This window comes from Dipodomys merriami, unplaced genomic scaffold (assembly GCF_024711535.1).
Source record: "Dipodomys merriami isolate MVZ:Mamm:240054 unplaced genomic scaffold, mDipMer1.0.p SCAF_55, whole genome shotgun sequence".
Lineage (NCBI taxonomy): Eukaryota > Metazoa > Chordata > Mammalia > Rodentia > Heteromyidae > Dipodomys > Dipodomys merriami.
In genome coordinates, this window is record NW_027206124.1 from 3,449,798 (window position 1) to 3,476,121 (window position 26,324).

The 26,324-nt window shown below is 41.4% G+C and overlaps 1 protein-coding gene across 6 annotated transcripts in view; it reads left to right on the plus strand.

Annotated features, from left to right (window-relative positions):
• Tnrc6b (trinucleotide repeat containing adaptor 6B) overlaps positions 1-26,324 on the plus strand; it is a 237,367-nt gene that overhangs the window by 86,108 nt on the left and 124,935 nt on the right. For 3 of the 6 annotated variants that reach the window (XM_069999582.1, XM_069999588.1, XM_069999583.1), the window contains one exon: positions 4,113-4,180. The exons of 2 other annotated variants lie outside the window; for them this stretch is intronic. In XM_069999582.1, coding sequence (XP_069855683.1) covers positions 4,113-4,180 — 68 coding nt within the window. Of the gene's footprint in view, positions 1-4,112; positions 4,181-19,354; positions 19,584-26,324 lie in introns of those variants that run through there. One more of the 6 variants, XM_069999587.1, reaches the window with a different exon arrangement.

A 26,324-nucleotide genomic window follows, 5' to 3' on the forward strand; every position in this document is an offset into this window, starting at 1 on the left:
TAGCAAATGGTGGGGGGAATCATGGAAGAGAGAGAAAAAATGGAAGGGAAGAAGGGAAGATAGGAGCGAAGAAAGAAGTAAGAGATATTAGTAATTGCTAGTTTCAGGGAAATGAAATTATACAATAAAGGGAATTTAATTATACCATTCCAATTTTGGGCTATGTATATTTTTTACTTAGTAATAGCACTGTTTGAGCTGACTATTGATTTAGAGAAAAATGATGACTCACGTTGGGAGGACTGGGGAAGGAAGAGAGGCATGTATTGGGAAAGAGGTATTAACTTTTAAAATCATGTTTCTAGGGGATGGGGTTTAGCTCAGTGATAGAGTAGTTGCCTAGCATTCAAGAGGCATTGCAAAAACCAATTAGAAAATCAATTGTATATAGATATGTGTGTGCATATATATGTATCTATAACAAGTAAAAAATTAAGTATTTAAGAAACAGATTAGTAGTGAGAACATAGAGGTAATGGGGCATAGTTTATTCTTAATAATTTGGGTTGTTAAAGCCAGGCATGGTAGTACATATCTGTAAGCCCCACACTGTAGAAGCTGAGGCAGGAGGATTGCAAGACTGGCTCCATACCTACACAAAATCAGGGTGTTTAGAGTATTGCAGTTGCCCCCCCCCAAAAAAATAAGGCAGTCTCCAAAATATGGATGAGTTGAGATGGATTTACTAGAAAGGGAGAAAGAATGAGTTCAACAGAAAGAATTCTTGATGTAGGAAGCTCCCACAGGAACTAGGACGGCAGAAAAAGCAAATTTAGGATACTCATCTGGCCTTGCAGACAAGTAGAAAGGGCAGAAATTGAATAAACAGGAAGGTTTCAATGCCTAGTATGAGAAGAATAAAAGAGAAGGGGCATTAGTCAAGACATTATTAGACCCTGTCATCCTGTGGGATAGACAAGGGCTCCGTGTTTTGGAGACTGGAAAAGGGAAGTAGTTGGGTAAAGTCCTTCCTCAGGTACTTAGTTTGGGGAGTAGGGATTTGGAAAGTGTGCTAATGAATGGAGGCCTATCTGGGAGGGCTGTGTTCCATTGACTAGAAGCAGACAAAGATTGCATTGTTTCTTCTCAGGCTTGCATCCAGGGTGAAATAGGTATACACAGGGTCAGGGCTGCTGGAGGTCTCCTAGAGAGAGCCAAGGGAGCTTGGAGAAGGTCACCTGACTCTTCCTAGAAAAGATAACTTGGAAACCACCTTTGAAGTTGAGTAGAATGACACCCCAAAAAAGAGGAGAAGAGGGGGTTTCCAGGCAGTGCCAGGTGCTGAGATAGGAGTACAGAGCGGAAGTAACCTGCATGCATTCATGAAGGAACCAGCTCTGTTGCTTTCTCCAGTTGCGCTCTGCCGTCCAGGGCAGTAGAGAAACAGGTTGGCAAGGTGGGAATATCCTAAGAGCATGTCTGTGGAAAGCAAATCTAGGATGCTGAGAGGAGACTCATGGTGTCTGTCATCAAAGGATGCAAATAGACTCTAGAAGAGAACTATGGACGGTTACAGTTCCAGTGGAAGGGTGGAGTAGCAGAGGCAGTGAGGTTAAAGTCAGATTGCAGTATTTTCCTCTTTTCAGCATGGACTGAGGTGTATAGAGGAACCTGTTGCTGGTAAGGCCCAGAGCCCAGGCCTGCCCATTGCCTAGCTGAAGTGGGAAGCAGCAGGCTGGCTTTCTGCCTGCCTGGGATAGGTCTACACAGTGTCTGAATTCCTTTAGGGCTATTGAATGCTCTGCCCAGGCCATATGCATTGTATTCCCACTGCATGGTAAATGAACATGGGAATGGAATATTTGCATAGACTTTACACATCAAACATCCCTAATCTGAAAACCTGAAATCCCAAACTTTGGATACCAACATATGATTTTCAGATTAGAGACTTAAGCTGTATATGGTTAAGATTGCATATAGGCTGAAGCAGGATGATTGCTAATTCCAGGCCAGCCTGGGCTACACAGACGGATCTTGTCCAAACACATACCAAAAAGACTTTCTCCTCTTCTTTCTCCCAGGGAAGAGGGCTGAGGCCTAGCCCCTCCCAGCCCTCTGGGGCAGGACTTTGACACTCCCAGTTCGGCTGGCTAGTGCTTTGGCCAGCCGACCTGGCACCTGCCACCCAGAGGCTCAAACCTGAAGGATGTCAGTGTAGGTGACAAAGTACTATACTTGGAAACAGTGGCTTCAAGAGGTGTTACCCAGAATGACATGACATGACTACAAGCTTCCTGTGCTGTTTGTGTGGTCAGCATTTGATCTAAAGAAGTGAAAGAATAAAATATACCTGGGACAGCACATGAACAACAGATGGGAAATAATTACAGATTCACAACCATCACTCAGCAGTAGTCTTTGAATGTGTTTTACACACTTGGAATGAATGAACAAATAAAAATGACTCTGTATTTGTACAGCTCTCCCTGTCTATGATTTATCATCCATGGATTCAACTGACTGCAGATTGAAAATAATTGGGGAGAAATAATGAACTGCAACTATGGCTCTTTGTGTGAGGCCCTGGGTTCCAGCCCAGCATCATCAAACAAAGAAAAAAATTCGGAAACAACTATATCATGTTTACATTTTTAAAATCACTATTCCATAAACAGTACAGTAAAACAACTGTTTATATAACATTTATGAGATTATTTGAAGTATATGGAAGAATGTATGTAGGTCATTTACAAATTACCACACCATTTTGTATTAGGGAATTTGGGCATCCTCAGACCAAGAGAGGTTAATCCTAGAAACAATACTCTGTGGATACTGAGGGATATTTATGTTCTTTTTTGACTTGCTTCTCTCATCAGTGTTACATTTTTGAAACTCAACCAGATTGAGGTATATAGCTGTGTTGATGGGTATTAGCTTCTATATTTCTTTTGTAAAAAACAATACATCCTAACTACTCAGAAGGCTAAGATCTACCGATCATGGTTTGAAGCCAGCCCAGGCAGGAAAATCTGTGAGACTCCACCAGAAAGTTGGATGTAGAAATGTGGCTCAAGTGGTAGAGTGCTAGCCTTCAGTAAAAAGGAAAAAAAAGTTCAGGGCTAGATGCTGGTGGCTCATACCTGTTATCCTAGCTACACAGGAGGAAGCTGAGATCTGAGGATCAAGGTTCAAAGCCAGTCCTGGGCAGAAAGGCCCAGGAGACTCTCATCTCCAACTAATTATTGAAAAGCTGGAAATAGAGCTGTGATTCAAGTACTGGAGCACTAGCCTTGAACAAAAGAAGCTCAGGGACAGCACTCAGGCCCTGAATTCACACTCCAGGATCAACACTGGGGAGAAGAACGAAGGAAGGAAGGAATTTCTATATATTTGCAAAATTTCTTTGGATGTATACTTAGAAAGGAATTTGCTGCTCTATGTTCAAATATACTAGATAGGGAAAACTTTTTCAAAGCATTTGTACTAGTTTGCCCTCCCACTAGGAGTAAATGAGAGTTGCTATTGTTTTGAAATACCTTTGTGATTTTCATTCAAATTCCTTTACTGGTAAGAGAGTAAGCAGCTTTTCATATGTTTAAAGGACATTATGTGAACCTTGTACTCAGTTATTTTGCAGACTTTTCTTAGGTTGACTTGTTCTCATTTTTTTTTGGGGGGGGGGTCCAGTTGTGGGGCCTGAACTCTGGGCCTGGGTGCTGTCCCTCAGCTCTTGCGCTCAAGGCTAGCACTCTACCACTTGAGCCACAGCGCCACTTCTGGCTTTTTTCTTTTTGCTTATGTGGTGCTGAGGAATCAAACCCAGGGCCTCATGCATGTGAGGCAAGCGCTCTACCACTGAGCCACCTTCCCAGCCCTTCTCATTGGTTTTTAGTCATTCTTTTCAATTCTGGATCCTAACCCTTTGTCTCCGTTTGCAACATGGGTTGCAAGTCAGCATGCTTCCTTCAATTCAGCAAACCTGGTTACCAAAGAGAAGGGCCTTAAGCAACAGGGAAGGAAAGCCATAAGCCCAGGCGTCTGTTGTAGGCACAGTAGTGACATTGCTCTGTGGGTGTGTCAGGCACGGAGCTGGCATCTGGAGCGAGTCTTGGTTACATCTTAGTTCCCTACTGCTGCTGACCTATGTATGGTGCTTGCCTTTGCAGGTGGAACAGGAGGATTTTGTAATGGAAGGGCATGGCAAGACTCCACCTCCTGGTGAAGAAAGCAAACAGTGAGTCACAGTTTATTTTAAAAGGGTCCTATTACAGATCCTCACAAGCACTTTGATTCAATGCGCTTGAGATCCTGTTTGCCTGGGATGCATACGTTGTGGAACATACCAGTTCCTTTGGTGGTGGTTAATGCATTGCTTCTATTTATAGGCCAACTAACTGGAGGGACAAGAAAGTTGGCTTTTGTAGTTTTTTACATTTGACTAATCAAAATTTATGCTAAGCAAAGGCTTTAAGATTTGGGATATTCCAAATTGAACTAATTCAGTTTAGTTGTTTTCCAAAGAAAATATAAAATTGTGTATCTTTTCATAGCAATGTCTTCATGAAGTAAACTAAATTAATAGACTTTTCCTCACATTCCAAGTGTGAATTTATTTGAATAGTACTTCCTGAATTCTATTCCAGTGGTTATTTATACTTCTGATCATTGTTTAAATAACAAATCGCTTCCTAACAGAATAGGAATTATAAATAATACAACTTAGCCAACATTCTAAATAATTCAGGGTAATTCCTCTGACTTTTTAAAGGGTGATTGGTTTTAAACTTGATTTTGGAAACTGCTGGGTAGCTTTTTCAAGGCAGTGGGTAGATTTTTTTATCTTCCTCTGTCATAGAATTTGAAAAATTGTGCTTCAGAATAGACTGGTTTTTCATATGCCCTTTTAAAGGAAAAACACTTAAGATTGGCTTAAAGTACTGACATACCTACTATTTTTTTATTTAGTCAGTAGTCTCCTGATTTGAATAGGATCATAATTCATGGAATTTACTGAAAATCTGTAGAGAGAGAGTTCTTTCCCTCATCTTTCCCTCTCTCCCTTGAAAATAGTTTAATTTTGGTCTGTCTTGAGGAAATGATGCCTCTGGAACACTTAGGAATGAATTTTGTGGGATAGATTGTGCTGGCCACGTTGAGAATGGCTTGTCTTGAGTTTGCAGTGAATGGAAACCAGGTTATTTTCACAGCCGGTTTAATTTGCTAACCTAGCAGTTTTAAAAATAGCTCACAATATAAATCCTAACTTTGCCGTCTTCTGTCTAATGCATTTATATTTTAGATGAACTGATGGAATCAATTCATCTTTAGCAAATTAGAATGCCAGACATCTGTCTGCTCCCAGTGAGACTGAAAGAGGAGAAATACTTGCAGAGCTTTTCTCTATGGCCCTAGCACCATCCTCCCCTTACACTACTCCAAGGTCTTGTAACTTAGAAGTTATAGCTTCATTTGTCAAAAGCTTTCTGCACACAGATAGTTTGGTTAGATAGCTTTATAATCTATCATCTCTACTCCTTAAAGCATATTGTCTCAATTTTACTCAGATTAGAGTGGGAAACTTGCCCATGGTAATGCATTTTGAACTGAAAGTTAGGATTTGAACCCTGATACTGCTGACTTTAAGGTGTTTTGTAGTGTCATTCTGTCAAATCCTTTCCCTCCCCTACAGTGTTCCTAAAAAGTGCTGTAGTTAGCAAAGCTGCAGCTGTCCGGGTCACAGCCTCGTAAGTAGAAGGGAGTTGGGGGAAACAATGAAAATGGCACTAAGCCCATCTTGAAGACACAGATGAAAATTCCATTCTCCAGAGAGTGTCCATTTCCCAGACAACCTGCTGATTGTCTTTAAAGCCCTGCTCTAGTAACCCCTGTTCTGAATCAGCTTCTATAGGTACTCAGGAAACATTACAGGGTGAGATTCTACCCAAGCTCTATGTTGTGCATCCGGTGTGTCCTGCAGAATTTCCAGCAGCCCTGTGGGACCTCAACATCTGTGTAGTCTTTATTTGGCTCTTAGAAACCTCCTATGACCTACTCTTTGCATAAATGAATTCTGCTTTGGTTTGGAGAGTTGTGTTTTGTTCTGTTGGTGCAAAGGATAGAATTCTGGGGTCTCGGTTGCTAAGCGAGCATTCTCTCACTAACCTGTATCTCCAACTCCTGCTTTTTTGGGGAGGGAATGAAGTCTCCTATCTCATATAAAGTAATAAAGCAAAAATGCATCTTCTCACTATGTATTCCTCCTCTGGACCTGCGAGAGTGGGAAGCAAAAGATTTGTGTTCTTTTAATTTTATGTATATGTGTGTGGGAGGGGGAAGGGTACTCATCCCAGTACTCATACTGGGGGCTATCCTCCAGCTTTTTGTGCTCAAAGCCAGCAGTCTTAAGCCACAGCTCCACTTTCATCTTTTTCTGAGGTTATTTGGAGATGAGTCTCATGGACTTTCCTGCCCAGGCTGATCCTCAGATCTCAGCCTCCTGAGCAGTTGAGTCACAGATTCCTGGCAGACTTTTAATTTTTTCAAAAAGTTAATTTTTTTTGCAGTGCTAAGAATTGAACCCACGGCCTTACATATACTAGACAAGTATTTACCAGTAATACTGAGTTATGTTCCCCAGTACTAAACTTTTTTGTGTTTGTACTGGAGCTTTTATTTATTTATTTATTTATTTATTTGTCAGTCATGGACTTGAACTGGGCCTGGGCGCTGTCCCTCAGCTCTTCAGCTCAAGGCTAGAGCTCTACCACTAGAGCCACAGCGCCACTTCCAGTTTTCCAGTGGCTGACGGGAGATAACAGTCTCATGGACTTTCCTGCCTCGGCTGGTTTTGAACTGTGATCATAGGTGTGTACCACTGACACTGACTTTTTGTTCTTTTTTAGCTTTCTGGGTTTTTTTTTTTTTTTTTGCGGAACTGAGGACTGAACTCAGGGCCTTGCACTTGCCCAGTGCTCTTCCACTGAACTAAATCCCCAACCCCTTTACTGAAGCTTTAAACTTGGGACCTTGAGCTCTGCCTTGGCTCTTTCACTCAGGACTAGCACTCTGCTGTTTGAGAGATATCTCTACTTCTGGCTTTAAAAAAAAAAAATCATTTGGCTGGGTGCTGGTGGCTCACGCCTGTAATCCTAGCTACTCAGGAGGCTGAGATCTGAGGATTGCAGTTCAAAGCCAGCCCGGGCAGGAAAGTCCATGAAACTGTTTATCTCCAATAAACCACCAGAAAACCGGAAGTGATGCTGTGGCTCAAGTGGTAGAGCACTAGCCTTGAGCTGAAGAGCTCAGGGACAGCGCCCAGGCCTAGAGTTCAAGCCCCATGACAAAAAAAAAAAAAAAAATCATTTGGACATAAGGATCTCAGATTTATCTGAGTGGACTTCTGCACATAGGCATGTACTGAACCACAATCCTCAGATTTCAGCCCCTTGAGTAGCTAGGATTACAGATATGAGCCATCAGTGCCCCAGCAAGCTTTATGTTTTATTTTCTTGTCTAATGACTATTACTAAACTTTATATACATTGAACCCTGATTGAATCCTGGACAGGAGATCTATGAGTGAATACTACACAGCAGGACCTAGAAGTGACACTTTCCTAGATGACTTATGAGATTACCATTATCTTTTTTAAGATTAACGGAGTAGTACTCAGTAGTACTTACTGAGAGAAAAGTGCGACTCTTTTCTTACCTTCCTTCCCTTTTAATCTTCCTAAATATATCTGTATATTTCAAGACAAATATATTAGATTAGTTTTGTTTTTTTGAGGCAAGATCTCTAGAGCCCAGGCTGGTTTGTAAAACATTTTTTTAGCCCAGGCTGGTCTTGTACTTGATATCCTCCTGCCTCTTCTGTCATATGGTAATTCAGTCACAAAATACAGAGAAGCCACATTTTGATTGGTCGAATTGGGAGTCTTTATTAGAAAGACAGTGACTGTGTGTGGAGACATGTCCCCCAAAAACTTGCATCCTTGACTACTCTTAATATTATTAGGAAACTGAGCCATGGGGGTAGCTGAATAAAGAAAGAACAACAACAACAAAAAAAAAACCCTGTCTCAACCAAGTAGATCAGCTAATAGAGAGCTGAAGAAGGATGGCATGGTGACCTGAGAAGGGTCAGGAGACATGAGACACGGTGCAAAATTTTTGCATCCGAGGTGGTGATGAGGTGCCAAATAGGGTCATGGTCAGGGGACAGGGTCACAGGGAGCTCAAGAGAGTACTTGGGATAGGTCTGACAGGTCCGGTAATCTATTGTCCAAGTCCCTACTCCTGCCTTTAGGAATTCAGACTTGCTGCCCATCATCTGGGGGTGGTACTTCACCTTCCATGTACCAAAAAGCCAAAACGATGCCAGTTAGACCCAATTCCTTATTACCTACTACATTATCAAGATGGCATCAGTTAGACCCAGTATCCTTACTTTACTACCTTCCATGTACTGGGATTACAGATACGTATCACCAAACCTGGTTGAAAATGAGTAGAGTTTTTCCCCCAATATAATTCTGAGACTTGCTTCTGTAATTTGATACCTTTTGTAGTCTCATTCCTTTAGACTCAATTTAATTGAGCTGTCACTTACATTTGTGTATGGTATGAGGTAGAATTCTAGTTTACTTCTTTTCCAAGTTGATTTCCAAAATGGCAGCATTCATTTTTTTTTTTTTTTTTTTTTTTTGTCGGTCGTGGGGCTTGAACTCTGGGCCTGGGTGCTGTCCCTCAGTTCTTCAGCTCAAGGCGAGTGCTCAACTACTTGAGCTACAACGCCACTTCCGGTTTTCTGGTGGTTTATTGGAGATAAGAGTTTCATGGACTTTCCTGCCCGGTCTGGCTTTGAACCGCAATCCTCAGATCTCAGCCTCCTGAATAGCTAGAATTACAGGCGTGAGCCACTGGTGCCCGGCTTCATTGGCTATTTTAATTGGAGGCCTAGGCTAGATGCCTGACTCTAAGGGTTCCACCATGTGAATAAGGGTGAAAAGGCAGGGAAGATCTTAATTTGCCATAGCCATGCTAGGAGGAGGAAAGGTCAACATGTCAGCCCATCTATGGGATACTGACATCTGTTTCAGTTGGAATTGAGGAAGGATTGGGGCAGAGCCTTGGGATAGGCAGAACTAAGCAGTCTTTGTCCTGGAGAGTCTGGTTGATCACTAAGTTCTGGTGTCATAAGGTGGCCTGAAGAAGTTCCTATTCTTGGAAGGGACAGTCTAGTTCTAGTGAGATAGCTGCAGTTGCTGATCACGGGGTGACCTTTGTAGGAATCTCTGCTGTTCCTGGATTCCAAGGAACTGACCATAGGTTTAGGATAATGACTGGAGACTTTCAGGTGGCTTTTGGGTGTTCTGGACAACATAAAAATTGACAATAAGATATCTTCACTACTGGCAGCTTTGTGCCTTTAGCCTTGAAAGGGGAGGAGATAGCCTACGTGTTACCAGGTTTTAGCCTTTGGCATGATTAATATGCCTATTTGCAGTTAAGAAGGAGTTTGGCCCGAAGTATTAAGGCAAAGAAGACAGGTGTAAAATGAAGGTAGAAATGCCAGGTTCTAATGTCACCTTTAGTTTCCTTTTGGACAGAAGTGAGAAGTCAATGTCTTTTAGTTTTAGTAAAGCAGTTCCTATGTACTCTCACAGTATCTGTTTGATAAACAGTCTTTAACTTATGAAGGTCAGGGTAGGTCTCAGAGTTAATACCATTAGTCCAAGATCAGAAAGCAAATTCTTGTAAGATTAGGACTTTGTTAGATAATTGTGCCACCATTTAACACTTTACCATAGATTCTAGAAACCTTAAGTAATAATTATTTATTGGCAGTATTGAAGTTGGAATTCAGGGCTTTGTGGTAGGCTGTGCCCTACCAATTGAGCCACATCCAAAGCCTGATTTTTGCTTTATTTTTCTGGTAGCATCTAAACTTTTTGCCTAGTCCTTCTTGAGTTGTGATCTTCCTGCTTATGTATTTATGCTTTCCATGTAGCTGGAATGACACATCATTACACCAGCTTTTCTATTGGTTTAGATGGGGTTTTAACCAATCCCTCCCCCCCGCCCCCCCTCCCCAGTTGGTCATGGGCCTGAACTCTGGGATAGAGTCTCTCAAACTTTTTTGTCTCAGTTGACCTTGAACTATGATTCTCTTGATTTCTGCCTCCTGGTAGCTGGATTTATAGGTGTAAGCCACCATATCTGTTAAAAAATTATTTTGTTTCTGTGATTCTTTAAACTAAGTTCTATTAATAGGTAGAAGATGATCACCTGACATATAAAAAGCTCTCCTAAAAAATAGAATTTCTTGGAGAATATTGAGAAATTTCTGTGGTAACTGGTTAATATTTGCATCTTTTGTGCGGAATTCTGGTGTATGTAAACAAGACGTAATAGTGTATATGCTTTTAAACACTATATATTGTTCCCATGTTATTGCTTTTTATTTGTTTTGGGTCCGGTCATGGGCCTGAACTCTGGGCCTGGGCGCTGTCCCTCAGCTCTTCAGCTCAAGGCTAGTGCTCTACCACTTGAGCCACAGCGCCACTTCCGGCTTTTTTTTTTCTGTGTTTGTGGTGCTGAGGAATCGAACCCAGGGCCTCAAGCATGCAAGGCAAGCGCTCTACCACTGAGCCACCTTCCCAGCCCTGTTATTGCTTTTTAATAGAGTCTATTTACTATTAGTGTATCTAATGTAATCATTTTCTGAGATACTTACTTTAGGAGAGTTACTATAGCAAATCAGTCAAGCTAAGTTTATTGCCATATAATTCTGCATTAGAATAGCACAGCTGTAACTACATGATGTGTTTAATGCAAGAGTAAATAGAAAAACTATGATAGCTTTTCAAAAAGCAGCATGAACAGAAACTTACTCATAAGCTGGGCTCACGCCTGTAATCCTAGCTGCTCAGGAGGCTGAGATTTAAGGATCATGGTTTCAAAATCAGCTTGGGTAGGAAAAGTCTGGGAAATTCTTAATCTTCAGTTAACTACTCAAAGAAGCCAGAAGTAGAGGTGTGGTCCAAGTGATAGAATGCTAGCCTTGAGCACAAAAGCTCAAGGTTAGGCCTTGAGACAAGCTCTAGGGTACACACACACACACACACATACACACACACACACACACACACACACACACACACACAAACATATACACATACATACACATATACATACATATATACACACATATATTCATACACACATACACACATACATACACACATACACAATACACACACATACACACACATATACACACACACACACGAATCTTGCTCATAGTATGCATTTTGCCATGCTTCTGAAAAGCTCATTTCATATCAAATGTTTCTTTCTAGAAGGATATTGGCTTATTTATGTATATGTATGTATGCACGTATGTATGTATGTATGTCAGTCCTGGGACTTGAATTCAGGGCCTGGGCACTGTCCTTGAGCTTCTTTTGCTCAAAGCTAGCACTCTACCACTTGAGCCACAGTGCTACTTCCAACTTTTTCATTTATATGGTACTGAGGAATCAAGCCCAGGGCTTCGTGCATGCTAGGCAAGCACTCTACCACTAAGCCAAATTCCCAGCCCATGGCTTAGTTTTCATTTTGCTTCTTTTTTTAAATGTTTTTTTATTGTAAAACAGTGTACAGAGGGGTTACAGTACATGAGTAAAGTAATAAGTACATTTCCTATAGAGCATTGTTACCTCCTCCTGTTTTTCCCCTGCCATCCGCCCCCCTCTCCAGTTGTAAAGTTGGTTTTCAGCATAGTGTCTTGTACATTTCATTGTTACAATGGATAAACCTATATCCTTATTTCAGCATTTTGTTATTTCTCTTCCCCTCCCCAAATTAGGAAAATGTATATACAAGATACAGGGCACTGACATCAAATACAGTCGAAACAAGGGTTATAATGTGGGAGAAGAACATACAAAAGAAACAAAAAGGGCTGGGAAGGTGGCTCAGTGGTAGAGTGCTTGCCTTGCATGCATGAGGCCCTGGGTTCGATTCCTCAGCACCACATAAACAAAAAGAAAAAAGCCGGAAATGGCGCTGTGGCTCAAGTGGTAGAGCACTAGCCTTGAGCTGAAGAGCTGAGGGACAGCGCCCAGGCCCAGAGTTCAGGCCCCACGACCGGACCCCCCCCCAAAAAAAAAAAAAAAAGACGAAAAAATCACATAGTACATTTTAAATACATTAAAAACAACAATAGCAAGAAAGAAAAAACAAGTTGTGTTCATTTCACTTAACATCATCTTATATGGTCATATGTACATAGCTTTTGATCTTTTTTCATTTTGCTTCTTTATGGTACTCAGGATGGCCTATACATTTGTGGGAAGATCATATTTGTAAGCTGCTTTGAAGCTAAGTATCAGTTTTGAGTGGCAATGAGTTTGGCTTTCCCCTCCTCTCCCTCTTCCCTTTTTTCTCTTCCCCTTCTATTGAATTGAGATTGAACTCAGGTATACTTGTGAAGCAGGCCCTCTACCACTATAGCCATACCCACAGCCCTTTTAGCTTTATTTTTTGGATGATTTGGTCTTGCATATTTACCTGGGTCCAACTGGGACTGAGAGCTGCTTATTTCTGCTATTTAGCTGGAATGGCAAGTATGTGCCACTACACCCAGCTTATTGGTTGAGATGAGGTCTTTAGAACTTTTTGCCTAGGCTGGCCTAGAACCATGATCCTTGTGATTTCTACTTCTTGAGTAGCTGAAACTTTAGGCATGAACTGTTGTGCCTAGCCTAGTAGACTTTTGTTAATTGAATTTTATTGTTTTGACTTACTTTATGAGACCATTATGAAAAACAAATGTCTGAAAGCAGAATCTGTTAGAAGTTACGTTTGCACATCCATGTTCATCATAGCACAGTGATCAGAGGAAGAAGTCTAGTTATCTGTCCACTGCTGAACTGCTGAACAAAGTGGAGTGTTCTCCAGCCTTCAAAAAGAAAGAAAGAACTGTCACATGCTACAACATGGCTGGACTTTGAGGATATCATATGAAGCAAATAAGCTAGTCACAAAAGAAAATAGTTGTATAATTCTAATAGGAAATATCCAAAGTAGTTAATATCATAGAAACAAAGCAGAAAAATGTTTTTTCTGCTCTTTTAGGTATTAATAAACATCCTTTTATCTCTCTGGCCCTGGTTCTGCCATAGTACTTGCTTCATAGTAGAAGCTTAGGTAACCACTTTTGACATCCTGAGTGAATGAGTCCAGTTTAGAGTCTCAATTTTTGTTTTTGTGTTTTGCTTTTCTGTGGTGCTAGAGATTAACCCAGGACCTCCAACATGCTAGGCAAGTGATCCACTACAGAGCTGCAGTTCTAACCAAGGACCAGCTGACTTCGCAATGTTCAGTGTGTGTCCTTGATTCCTTTCCTCTACTTCTCCCACCTCTATTTCCAGGCTGTCCTCTCTCACCTACACCACCATAGCTGCTTCCTGCTTGTCACTGCTGTTCTTGATCATCAGAGTGTTCTCCACCACAGCCAGTGTGAGCCCTGGAAACATAAATCTTCACTGTTTCTTCCTGATAGCTTGTAAGATGCATATGGGTCCTGACCAAACTTGCTCTTGGAGATATTTAGAGCTCTGTCCCACGTTATAGGAAATATTAAAAGGTACCCACCTCCTGGATTAAATACGTACTGTTATTTATTCCTGTAGTCACATTTTAAATTTTTATAATTATGCTTCTGAAATTCTTCGGTTACAAGCATCTGCTTAATTCGTAGTTATCTCAGACTTTTTTTTTTTTTTGGGGGGGGGGTAGGTCATGGGCTTGAACTCCGGGACTAGGTGTTGTCCTTGAGCTCTTTTGCTCAAGGTTAGTGTTCTACCACTGAGCAACAGTGTCACTTTCCCTTTTTCTGGTGATTACTTGTAGATAAGAGCTTCCCAAACTTTCCTGCCTGGACTCGCTGTGAACCTTGATCCTCAGCTCTCAGCCTTCTGAGTAGCCAGGATTACAGGCGTGAGCCACCAGTGATTGGTTAAGACTTTTTTTTTAATAATTTTTTTAATTGAAATTAAGTGATTACATAAATTTCACAGTATTGTAGGATAGTGATACTTAAAGTCACAAACACAAGGCAAATTGTCATTATCTTGGTCTATAAAGTTTGTGAATTCTATGAGCTTTGACAATACAACTATTTCTTCCCTGTTGGGTGATATGTACATTTCTTTCCTTTTGCTTAGTGTCAGCTGTTCCCTCTGTCCCTCTCATTCCCTCCCTCCAGTCACTGCCCTTGAGTTTCTTAGTTCATTTTCATCAATGTCCAGTGCAGCTGATGGGCCCCTCTGATGTCTTTTTTCCCCATTTCCCTCTGATTCTATGCCCTCCTCCTAGCTTCCCTCAGATGTGCAAACACACACACACACACACACACACACACACACACGAGGTCAAGAACATGAGAGTCATTTAGAAATTAAATGGCAAATTAAGTTAGATGTCCTTTGTTTCTTGAGTCCTGTTTACTTTGTCATATCTCCTTGCATTTTGGATTTAACATCCACGTAGCAGGGAGACCATGTGCCATTTGTCTCTCTGATCTTGGCTTACCTTGCTCAAAATGATTTGCTCTAGTTCCATCCATTTCCCTGCAAATGACATTATTTTGTCCTTTCTAATGGCTGCAAAATATTCCATTGTATATAGGTACTGCACTTTTGGGGGCATCTAGGTTGTTTCCATTTCTTGGCTATTATGAACAGTGCTGCAATGAACATGGAGGTGCATGTGTCCCTGTATCCTGGTTCCTGTTGTTCAGGACAGATGCCTAGGAGTGATATGGCTGGGTCATAGGGGAGGTCTATATTTAGCTTTCTGTGGAACCTCCAGACTGCTTTCCAAAGTGGTAGTATAAGTGTACATTCCCACCAACAGTGCAATAGGGTTCCTCTTTCTCTGCATCCCTGCCAGCGTATGTCGTTGGCTGAATTTAGGATGAGGGCCATTTTGACTGGGGTAAGGTGGTATCTCAGGGTTGTTTTTATTTGCATTTCTTTTACAGCCAGGGATGATGAACATTTCCTCATGTGTTTCTTTGCCATTTATATCTCTTCTTCTGAGAAGTCTGTCTTTAGTTCTCTTGCCCATATAATGATTGGTTTGTTAGACTTGGGAGGGATTAGTTTCTTGAGTTCCCTGTATATAATGGATATTAGGCCTTTTTTATTTTTTATTTATTTTTATTGTAAAGATACTGTACAGAGAGTTTACAGTTACATGAGTAAGGTAATGAGTACATTTACTATCGAACATTCTTTTTTATTTTTTTATTTTTTATTGTGAAAATACTGTACAGAGGGGGTACAATTACATGGGCAAGATTTCTTATCAAGCATTGTAGCCTCCTCCTTTGTTTCCCCTTCCCATCTCTTCCCATCCTCCCCCCAGCCCCCCTACCCAATCCTCCCCCCCCACACCAAAGTTGTAAAGTTCGTTTTTGACATAACGACTTGTATACCTCATTGTTGCAATGGGTCCACCCCACACCAAAGTTGTAAAGTTCGTTTTTGACATAACGACTTGTATACCTCATTGTTGCAATGGGTCCACCTGTATCCCTATTTAAACGATTTGTTTTTTCCCTTCCCCTCCACAAATTATACCGACATCAAATACAGTGAAAGCAGGGGTTATACTGTGGGGGAGGGACATACAAGCAACAAAGAAATGATATTAGGCCTTTGACTGATATGGTAAATATTTTTTCCCAATTGGTTGGTTGTCTTTCTAGTTTTTTTTTTTTTAAAGGACCAAAGCTTCTTTTTATTTATTTATTTATTTTTTTGAGTCTGGACATGGGGCCTGAACTCTGGGCCTGGGCGCTGTCCCTCAGCTCTTCAGCTCAAGGCTAGCGTTGTACCACTTGAGCCACAGCGCCATTCTGGCTTTTTTCTTTTTGCTTATGTGGTGCTGAGGAATCAAACCCAGGGCCTCAGGCATGCAAGGCAAGCACTCTACCACTGAGCCATCTTCCCAGCCCTTGTCTTTCTAGTTTGGCAGCTATGTCTTGATGTGCAGAAACTGGACATAGAAAACATTTGTTACATATTTGTTGAACAAATGAAGAGTTCTGTTAACAAGTAATTTAGTCATCCTTTACTGTTATAACTTAACTATTGTTATGTTATTGGTATAAACTTTCCTATGTAAAGTGGGTTACTGTTTTAAAACTACAGAATTCCATTTCCTGATAACTTTACAAGGATTTTATATCGGTTTCCCTCTACCCCCTCCTTCATGGAGCTTGAACTTTGGGCCTGGATTCTGTCTCTGAGCTTCTTTTGCTCAAGGTGAGCACTATACCACTTGAACCACCCACTTCTGGCTTTTTTCAGTAGTTTATTGAAGATAAGAATCTCATGGACTTTCCTGCCAGGGCTATTTTCCAACCCGATCCTCAGATCTCAGCCTCCTGAGTAACTAGGATTACAGGCATGAGCTACCAGTGCCTGGCACACTAATAGCTTTAAATGTAGAGGTACAGTACAAAAATATGGTACCTAAAGGTTGAAGAAAAAGTATTGAGTATATAATTTGAAAATAGACACGATTTTCTACCCTCCCTCCCTCCTTCGTTCCTTTCTTTTCCTTCCTTCCATCCTTCCTTCCTTTCCTCTCCCTCTCTCTGTCTCTCTGAGTCTCTCTCTCCCTCTCTTTCCCCTCTCCTTATCTCTTCTTTTTTTTCTGACCAGAACTAACTATATAGCCCAGACGGGCATCAAAAATTGTGATTTTCCTGTCTTAGCTGGAATTCCAGGCATGCGCCATCACCCAGCCTCAGTATTTCTTTTTAGAATGTATTTGTTCTGTTCCTTGATTTTTTTGTACAGCTTGCTCTAACATACACAAGGCATCATGTTTACACATTCCATCTTGGAGAATGGAGACTTGGCAAAATTCAGTTTCATAGAGATTGTGCCCATCACAAATTAAAACAAGGTGGCTATATAGTCAGCCTTGTGCATTTTCATGTTGAGCATGTTCCACATAAGTAGGCTTTCTGTAACTCATCTGGAAGGTATTGGAAGGATAAAAATAGAATAAATGTTCAGAATTTCCATCCTAGGAGTTTCCTGCTTTTGCTTTCATCTCAATTGTCAGTCTAGGCTTGGCTGTTCCCTTTGGTGCTGTTCAGACAGTAGGGGCATTTTATACCGCAAATGTCCAGGCTGCCAGATTGGGCACTGGCCTCTGCCTGCCCTGAAACAGCTCCTTTCCTGTTCTTCTGGGAATGGAAAAGGCAAAGAAGAAAGCCAGTATAATGGCACAGAAGGCAAGAAGACAAACACATTGAATTTAGACCATGTGTACAGGTTCCTTTGCTTCTAGAGTCCATTGGTTCTCTGGTGGCTGACCTGTCGGCTTAGTTCGTTTGAGAAACACATCCTGGGGAGCTCACCTTTTCTGGTTTCAAGAGACCGGTGGAATCTGATAGTAACAGACTATTCTTACCTTCTTTCTACCATTTGAGTTCCTTAACGTCCATCCTTATGTAATCCTGAAACCAAGCCAAAGAGATGGGAGTTTCTATATACTATGTGACTTTTACTGCCCTCGGTTCCTTACGGTTGTGTGCTTTTTTCTTCTGATCTAACCTAGCACTTTTCAAGAGAACTCTGAATTAATTATTCATTTATTCAATTTTGGCTTAGTGTGGGCCTCACAACAGTGAAGGAAGATAAAACAATAAAGCAAGATAAGTTATTTTCCTTTAGATAGTTTATAGTCTACAGGGAAAGATTGATGTTAAGCAGATTCTTTAACAAACACTAATTTGCAGTTTTGACCATTGTTCTGAAGTAGTAGTAAAGGATAGAATGGAAATGCCAAATGTTACCTCATACCTGTAATCCTAGCTACTCAGGATGATGAGATACAAGAATTGAGGTTCAAAGCCAGACAGCCTGGCAGACAAAACAAAACAAAGCAAAAAAAAACAAAAACAGAAGCAGAGCTGTGGCTCAAGTGTTAGAGCACTATCCTTGAGCAAAAAAGCTCAAGAACAGCATCCAGGCCCTGAGTTCAAACCCAGGACCAGCCCCTCCCCCCAAAGAAAAGTATATCATAGGCTTTCCCCAGGTGTAGACCAGTGTATTTATTTGTATCTATGCATTTTTGTGCCAGTTCTGAGGTTTAAACTCAGCTCTCTCTGTGACTCTGGGCTTAGCCTTTTGCTCAAAGCTGGAGCTCTGCTACTTGAGCCACACCTCCACTTCTGGATTTTTGCTGACTAATTAGAAATCAGAGTCTCTGGGATTTGTCTGCTCTGGCTGGCTTCCAACCTAGATACGCAGATCTCAGCCTCCAGCGTAGCTAGGAGAAAAGGTGTGAGCCACTAGTGCCTGGCTTGAGACTAATTTTTTACCTGGCTAGGGTAAGGTAAACAGCATTGCTTAAAAGAAAGAAGCCAACTGCAGAGTTTTAGAACAGAAAGAAACCAAAGGCATCATTGAGGGATGTCGAGGGTCTGTACTCTATACCTTTGAAATAGAGGTCCAGAAGGCTAGGGCTTCCTTTAGGACTGGAGTCCTGTCAGCCCTGGGTTGCAGAAACAAGCACTGGGTGGTTTTCCTAGGTGGGCAGGAATGAAGATGCCTTGAGGTGAAGGGGATGAGGGTGTTGGAATCTCAGTTAAGTTTTAATTTTTGTGTCCAGTCTTGTAGCCACTGAGCTACTTCCAAGCTCTGGTGGGGGAGGGGACTAGAGATGACTCAGAGCTGCCTAGCCCAGAGGAATTTAGTTTGCAGCCTCCAACCTAGTAGTTATTTCTGTTTGGGGGAGGAGCTACCCAACATAGGTCACCCTAAACAATAAACAGTTCAGAATTGGGAAAGCAGTCGATTCTGCCTAGCTATGTGATTTTGTGTGCCACCTAACCTCTCTGAATTGCCACTCAGTTTAGGCTGGGGCTCAAGTCTTTTTCTGTGTTTCTGGAGCTAGTTGGAGATCACTTGTGCTCTGTATTTCCCCTTAATCTGAAAAGTAAAGTCTCTTGTTGGATAAAGCTTTGTTTCAGCCCCTTTTAAAGAGCAGTTTGCCAGCCTGTGCTTGCTCAAACATCTAGAGAATCACTAGCAAGCACGCCAAGATAAGATCCAGGATCTGCAAAAATCGTTAGCAACTGAGCATATTTCTATAAAGCAACGAAGGTTTTTCTATTCTGTTCATCTGTTACCCTTCCGTATGCTGCTGCCACTTTCTCAAGCAGGGTCTGTAGGCAGAGCATTGCACAAACGAGAGTGGAAAGGGGCCGCTTCCCCTTTAAGACAGCTTCAGCCCTAGGTCCCTCCCCTTTCCTGATTGACAAACCTACCCAAAGTCACATGATCCGCCTCTATTTGAAGGTCACAAAAAGCTGCTTCCTTTAGAGACAGAGGGGGAGAGAGAGAGCAAGAGGGAGAGTGAGTGAGAGAGAGTTAGTTCAAGCCAAAATGGCCGACAGAGTCTCTGCTGGTTTCTGAATATTTAAAATACAAAAAAAAACAACAGATAGACAAAAAGAATTCATTTTTTGGACCTTTTTTCATTTCTATTTCTACCTTGTATGCCTCAATTTGCTGGATTTAAGCACTGCTGCACTTTATGAGGTTGGTAAATATTTTCAATTTTTAAAATCCAATTGATTTATATGGATCTTGTCTAACCGTTTTCACTAGTGGTGTTGCAAGTCGACATTTGATTAGCATGGAGACTGGCTTCAGACATTTCGTGAATCTGAATCAGACTCATGATGTACTTTTGGTTTGGCGTTTTAGGAATGGAAAAGACTTGGTAAAATATTTAAATTTTGAAGTGATTTAACTGCACTTTAGTTTATATGTAGATTTCCATCTTTGTTTGTCTGGCAAATAAATGAAGCTGTGAGTAATTGGAAATTTGATATTTAGAAAGAGGTTTTTTTTTTTAAACACAGCTCGCCCCCTCCCCCCTTAAATCTGCTGCAAAAATTTGCATAAATATAAATGGGTTTGCATTCTTTCGGCTGCTGAGGCCGACAAAGGATCTGGGAGGACAAGCCCTAAAATGGGAAAACTGGTGGGGTTTTTTTTTTGTCTTTTTTTTTTTTAAACCGGGCCATCCTTCCTAGAGAGATATAAAACCTACAATAAGACTTAATACATTTTAAACCTTAAACCTTGGGTTGGAGGTGAGTGAACATCAGGTTTGGGGTTTATAAATTCCCCTGCTTGAAGCCCTCCCGAGCACTATGTGGCTCGCGGTGTTCTGCGCGCGCTCATTTGTGGTGGGTCTCCTCTCTCTGTCTCAGTGTGCAGCCAGATGCGCCTTGATTTCCATCGAGCTTTCAAACAAATGGCAGCATAGCCTCCTCAACATGATTGTTTTAAAGATATAAACAGCCATTTACTCCTATTCGGAACTGTTACCTTTATCAATTCTCCCTGCACAGTGGCCTCCCATGTCTCACAAAATAAAATTTTGGTTTCAGGTTGTACAAATGAATAAGCCTTTTCAGCACAAAGTCAGTGTGTCTGCGTGTGTGCTGGCTGTTGTGTCCATGCACACATTGTGAAGTGGCCACATAAGTGAGTGGCGGAGAGATGGTAGTAGCCCCTGGAACTGGTGTCTGAAGTTAAATTCCATTACTCCTAACGCAGGATTCTGGAACAGGAAGGAAAGAAAGCTGAAAACTTGCTTTCAGGAGCCACCTCCCCTATCCTTGTGAGAGTGTGATGTAATGCGGCCCCGGCTGTGGCGGGTAAAGGGCTCCCTCCCACCCCTCCACACATCTCGGCTGCTGGGAAGCCTTGTTTTCTGTGTGTGTGTGTGTGTGTGTGTGTGTGTGTGTGTGTGTGTGTATGTGTATGTGTGTGTGTATGTGTGTGTGTGTGTGTGTGTTTCCTCCTAATTTGTGTGTGTGTGTGTGTTTCCTCCTAATTTGTGTCCTCCTGAATTATGCTGTGGCATACTGGCAAGAGAAACAGTGATTGTCTAAATCTGTTACAAAGTATAGTTTAGAAAAGGCATTTAAAATATGCAAATGGGTAGAATTGTCATATCCCCATCATTAAATATGTAGACGTGGATTAAAGCTAATTAAGCACAAATGGAATAATTTTGATTAGAAGGGAGCAGTGCTTTTTGTTGTTTCCTTTTTAATTAATCTAATTATGAGATGCTTGCTGGGCCTGAAAGTGTTAAAAAATGGGAAAAATGCTGGACCATTTTGAAAATTTGACAGTCTGGAAGAGGGTGTGTAGTGCTTTCAAAAGCTTTATTCACAGTTAAATGGATTGGCCTCTTGTGCTGAAAATGGCCTTTTTCTTTGGGACAATTGTGTGTAGGTGAAGGGACTTTCAAAAGACTTTCCATTTCAATACATAAAGATAATTAAAATCCTCTGTCTCTAAAGAGAAAGTATTATATCTTTAAAAATGTAATGTTGTTATATTAGTAATGGTTCTAAGTGGAGAAGTGATAGTTTACATGCAATGTAAATTTTTTGGAGATAGAAATTTAGCATTTGTGTAAAAAGAATTTGAAGCACCATACTGAAGAGGCAGACAAATCTGCCTTTAAGTTATTACAGCTAGACTTTAAATAAAAAGACAAATTAGTGATAGGAAGTGTTGCATTGTGAGAGACCTAAGGAAAATTAGAGCTCTGATTTTTGTTGTTGTTTTCTTTGAGAATGAAAGATGACTCATTTTATGCCTATTTCCTAAGTTGGCCTCACTGAAGAAGAGAGAACCACCTAGGCTTTCCATGTTTGCCCCTTGCTTGTTTTCGTGAGCTATGAATGGCAAGTTAATTCAGTTTGCAGAACTGAGGGCCCACAGCAGAAAGAATGAGACTAAGAGTATTAACAAAATGCCATCTGATTCATTAGGACAGTTGAAAGGTGAGATAAATAAGACCTGGTCTCACATATGGCTAGTGATGGATGGCTCTGGTGAATTTTAGAGGCTCAGCTGCCATTTTGGATCTAAGTTCCTACAGAGCCAGTCCTTATGGTTGACCAAAACTTATCAGAGGGAGAGCATTAAATTTGTGTAATGTGAATTGAAGCTTTAAAAACTTTAAAGATGGGGCTGGGAAGGTGGCTCAGTGGTAGAGTGCTTGCCTTGCATGCCTGAGACCCTGGGTTCGATTCCTCAGCACCACATAAGCAAAAAGAAAAAAGACAGAAGTGGTGCTGTGGCTCAAGTGGTAGAGCGCTAGCCTTGAGCTAAAGAGCTGAGGGACAGCGCCCAAGCCCAGAGTTCAGGCCCAACACTGGACCCTACCTTCCCCCTCCCCCCAAAAAAACAAAACAACTTTAAAGATGTGGTTGATGTTACCAAAAGCTATTAAAACTTGTCTGTTGTGGTTTGACATTTTAAAAGTGAGATGGCATGTGCACAGGAAGTTTCTTATTGGAGAAAGTTAAAGTTAATGTAATCCTTATTCTCCTTTTATCCTTATATCTTTATGCTGGGTCTACTTATGATTTTATAGCAGGAAATCTTCATTCATAGCACTGCTCTGCTCACAAAGAAGTGTTCCAGGATCAGATAGCATTTATCAGGAATAGTTTCTTAATTTTAGAGTGTGTTTTCTGCCTTTGCATCAGGTTCCAAGGAAGTCTTGGCATCTTTGCTCGATGGAGCAAAGTCAACTCTGTTGTTCAGCTTTGGACGACTGTCTGCTGTTTGTGGTCACGTCTAAGAGACTGTTGGCTATTATGGTCATCCCTAGGACAGTCCTTTAGAAAGAAACTTCTGAACATTGAAGCAGAGACATCTAAGGCTGTTGAGCTCTCCAGCTGTACCAGACACAGAAAGATGGTGGCAAGAAGAGCCTCAGGCAGGGCCTTGCAGGGGATTGTAACAGTGAGACTGAGTGGTCCTCACTTCCGTTGCCCTAAAATTGAAAAGATGATGGAAATTTCATTTTTATAATTCAGATTGTATAATTATCTACTCTGCAGCTTACCCTGGACATGGTCTTGAGGTGACACAGGTGAATGGCACTTTGTTCCTTTCTTCGATGAGTACCAGTCTAGTAAGACTGCCAAGCAGTCTTGGCTGTATAGGTACAATATTTAGACTTAAGTGCCTGGGAACAGTATACTTAAAGAGTCCTTATTTAAAGAAGCCAATTATCCCATCAGTAGTTTTTAGTCATTATTTAGATACTAGACTTCCTTTAAGCGGAACTTGTGATTTCAGGATGGGGTTCTAGAGGGGGAACAGCATATGCTGATTGTTCCCTGCTACAGTATTGTGTGTGGATTTGCCCTAATCCCCTTTCCTCACCTGCTTCTAGTGATTAAGATGGTGGCAGGAATTAACACATATTCTTTTAGCAATCATTTATTTTGTTTTTCCCAAAATAATGATTCATTATGGTATTTTCATTTTTATTATAATATACTTCGGTCATATTTACCTCCCCCATTACCCTCTGTTGTCCCTTCTCCTGCTGGTCCTCTTCATCTTCCTAAGTAGTCTTCCTTTTCCTTAACTATCCTTTTAAATCTGGATTTCATGTATGAAAGAAAACATGCAGTATTTGTCTTTCTGAGCCTGGCCTGTTTGACTTAGTATGATGGTCTTCAGTTCCATTCATTTTCCTATACATGACATAATTTGAGTATTTATGGCTAATAAATAGCATATTTTCTTTATCCATTCATTTGTGGGCAGGCACCTAGATGATTCTGTATCCTCTGATGTAGTTGCTGAGAGACCTAAGTGTTAATTTGGTCTGCCGGTCACCCCCGACAGCCACCTGGTTTGTGTGGAAATATTTGCTATCTGGCAACTTTGGGAGTAACTGCCTTGGTGATAAATAGGATAAACTCTACAGTTCTCTACTGATAATCAGGGAATGCACAGTAATTTATCTCTGACAATTTTGTGACTGAAGTTGCCTTCCTACTTCCTCTGTGACAGCCATCAGTTTTATTCTTTTAATCACCCTTCATTGTATCACCACCTAAAATACTGTTTGTATATGGACCATCTTTGAACACAGCTGAGCTTTCCTGAGAGTGGAGTCTATATCTGTCTTTTGTTGTGCTTGTTTGTTTTGTTTGTTTGCTTTTTAAACTGGTACTGGGGGTTTGAACTCAGTGCGTGGGTGCTCACTGTCCCCTAACTTTTTTGCTATACCACTTGAGCCACAACTCCACTTTACTTGACCAGTCTTAAACACTGTTCTATTAACAGAATATAGAGCAAGGGTTGGCAGAAGGACGTCAAAGTGATCAGTAAGTATGTTTTTGAGTGATAGAGGTGAGGTATATACCCGTAATCCCAGCCCTGTGGAGCCTGACAGGAGTATTGAGAGTTTTGAGGACAGCCTTGATGACAGACCCTGTCTGAGAACAAAGCAAAACAAAACTCCAGAAAAGCCCACAGTATCTCAGCTCTACCTGAGCACAAGGATGCCAGGACTTGCTGTGTGACCACAGGCCCTCTTCATCCTCTGCAACAGGAGACAGAAGAGCGTTGTGAAGTGTAAGGGAAATGTGGCACCTACGGACCAGGCCACCTTAAGTTTGTTTCTCAGTGTTTCCTCCCAGCACAGTATTTGCCTTGATTGCATAAATGAGGAAGGCTTTTCTGGCTCCACAGAATACCTCCATTCTTTCTTGTGGCTGCCAGCATGGTGATGTGTGCAGACACTGGACAAGAACAGGAGCAGCACAGGGCCTTTTCTTTTTATTAAAGTCGCTGAATTCCTGTGGTCTGATGTCATCTCTTCATAGTCTCCAGTTTCTATCAGGCTCCGTGTCTGTAACATATCCACATTTGCTTGGCTGCTTTTCATTCATTCTGTGTTTTACATCAAAGGCTCCTCAGAACTTTCACAGGAATCGATTGTAGAGTTCACAAGGCAAAGGAAAGCATAGAATATGATATTTTGCTTAATTTTGATCATTTTGAGCCCCACACATATAAATTAGGTTTAACCAAAATTATTAGTTTTGACTCGAGATAAAAATGTAGTTCAGTTGCCCACTTTGTAAAATGTCATTTAATTAATATGGATGTCGCAGAATGTTTCACTCATTAACCTTGGAATTTATTTTTTATTTTATTCATTCAGCAAATAATTATTGAGTACCTATTACATGCCAAGTATTAAGATAAGCAGTGGCATCTTAGAAGTAAGTAGTATAAAGATTTTCATAGGCACTGCTGAATTAATAAAAAAGCAAGGAGGCTGGCAGGTGCTCAGGGGTTAGGGGATGGGTAAGGTTACTCAGCCAAACAGAAGTGACAGCTTGTGCAACGGCCCTGCAGCAAGAGTGGACAGATTTGGGGAATTGCATATAGCATATGTGGACATAGTTGGAGTCTAATTATACTTGAGGGGGGGAGGAAATGATCTATAAATGAGGTGAGACTGAAAAGCTAAACCTTGGCCACACTGGAGGTCTTTTTCTTTTTTTTTGGTCCGGTCGTGGGGCCTGAACTCTGGGCCTGGGTGCTGTCCCTCAGCTCTTCAGCTCAAGGCTAGCGCTCTACCACTTGAGCCACAGCACCACTTCCGGCTTTTTTCTTTTTGCTTATGTGGTGCTGAGGAATCGAACCCAGGGCCTCTGGCATGCAAGGCAAGCGCTCTACCACTGAGCCAACTTCCCAGCCCCTGGAGGTCTTTTTCTTGAGGACAGTCAGAAGGTTTTAAGCAGAAATGTCCCACGTTCAGACTGGATTTGGGAGCACAGTGGAGGTTGAATACATGACCATTTGATCACCAGTTCAGATACTAGTGGCCTGAACCAGTAGCGCAGTTGGGAAGACTTAACAGGACTGATTACTAGGTGGAGGTTGGGGAAAACAAAAAGAAAACCCCTGTCTGTGGCCTGGGCACGTGATTGGGGTGATAGTGCCTTTCACTGAGAAGTCATTCAGACAAGGGACAGATGGGGCACCGACATCATGGATTCAGTTTGGGAGTTACTGCATTTTGTTTGTTTATTTTTTGCTTGCCAGTCCTGGGGCTTGAATTTAGGGCCTGGGCACTGTCCCTGAGCTGCTTTTGCTCAAGGCTAGTACTCTACCACTTAAGTCATAGAGTGACTTCTGGCTTTTCTCTTTATGTGGTACTGAGGAATCAAACCAGGGCTTCATGCATTCTAGACAAGCACTCTACCACTAAGCCACATTCCTAGCCTGAGTTACTGCGTTTTAGAACATTCAAATGTAGGTCTGCATAATTAGAGATTAGATCGATAGACCAAAAAAAAAAAAAAAAGTAAGAATTGTCAGTTCCGTGTTTACTGAGATTTCCCTTAAGTTGGTTTTTTTTTTTTGTTTTTGTAAGCTGTCCCAAGATGTACAGTATGCAATGTGAGGTGCTGTTTAGTGCTATTAAGG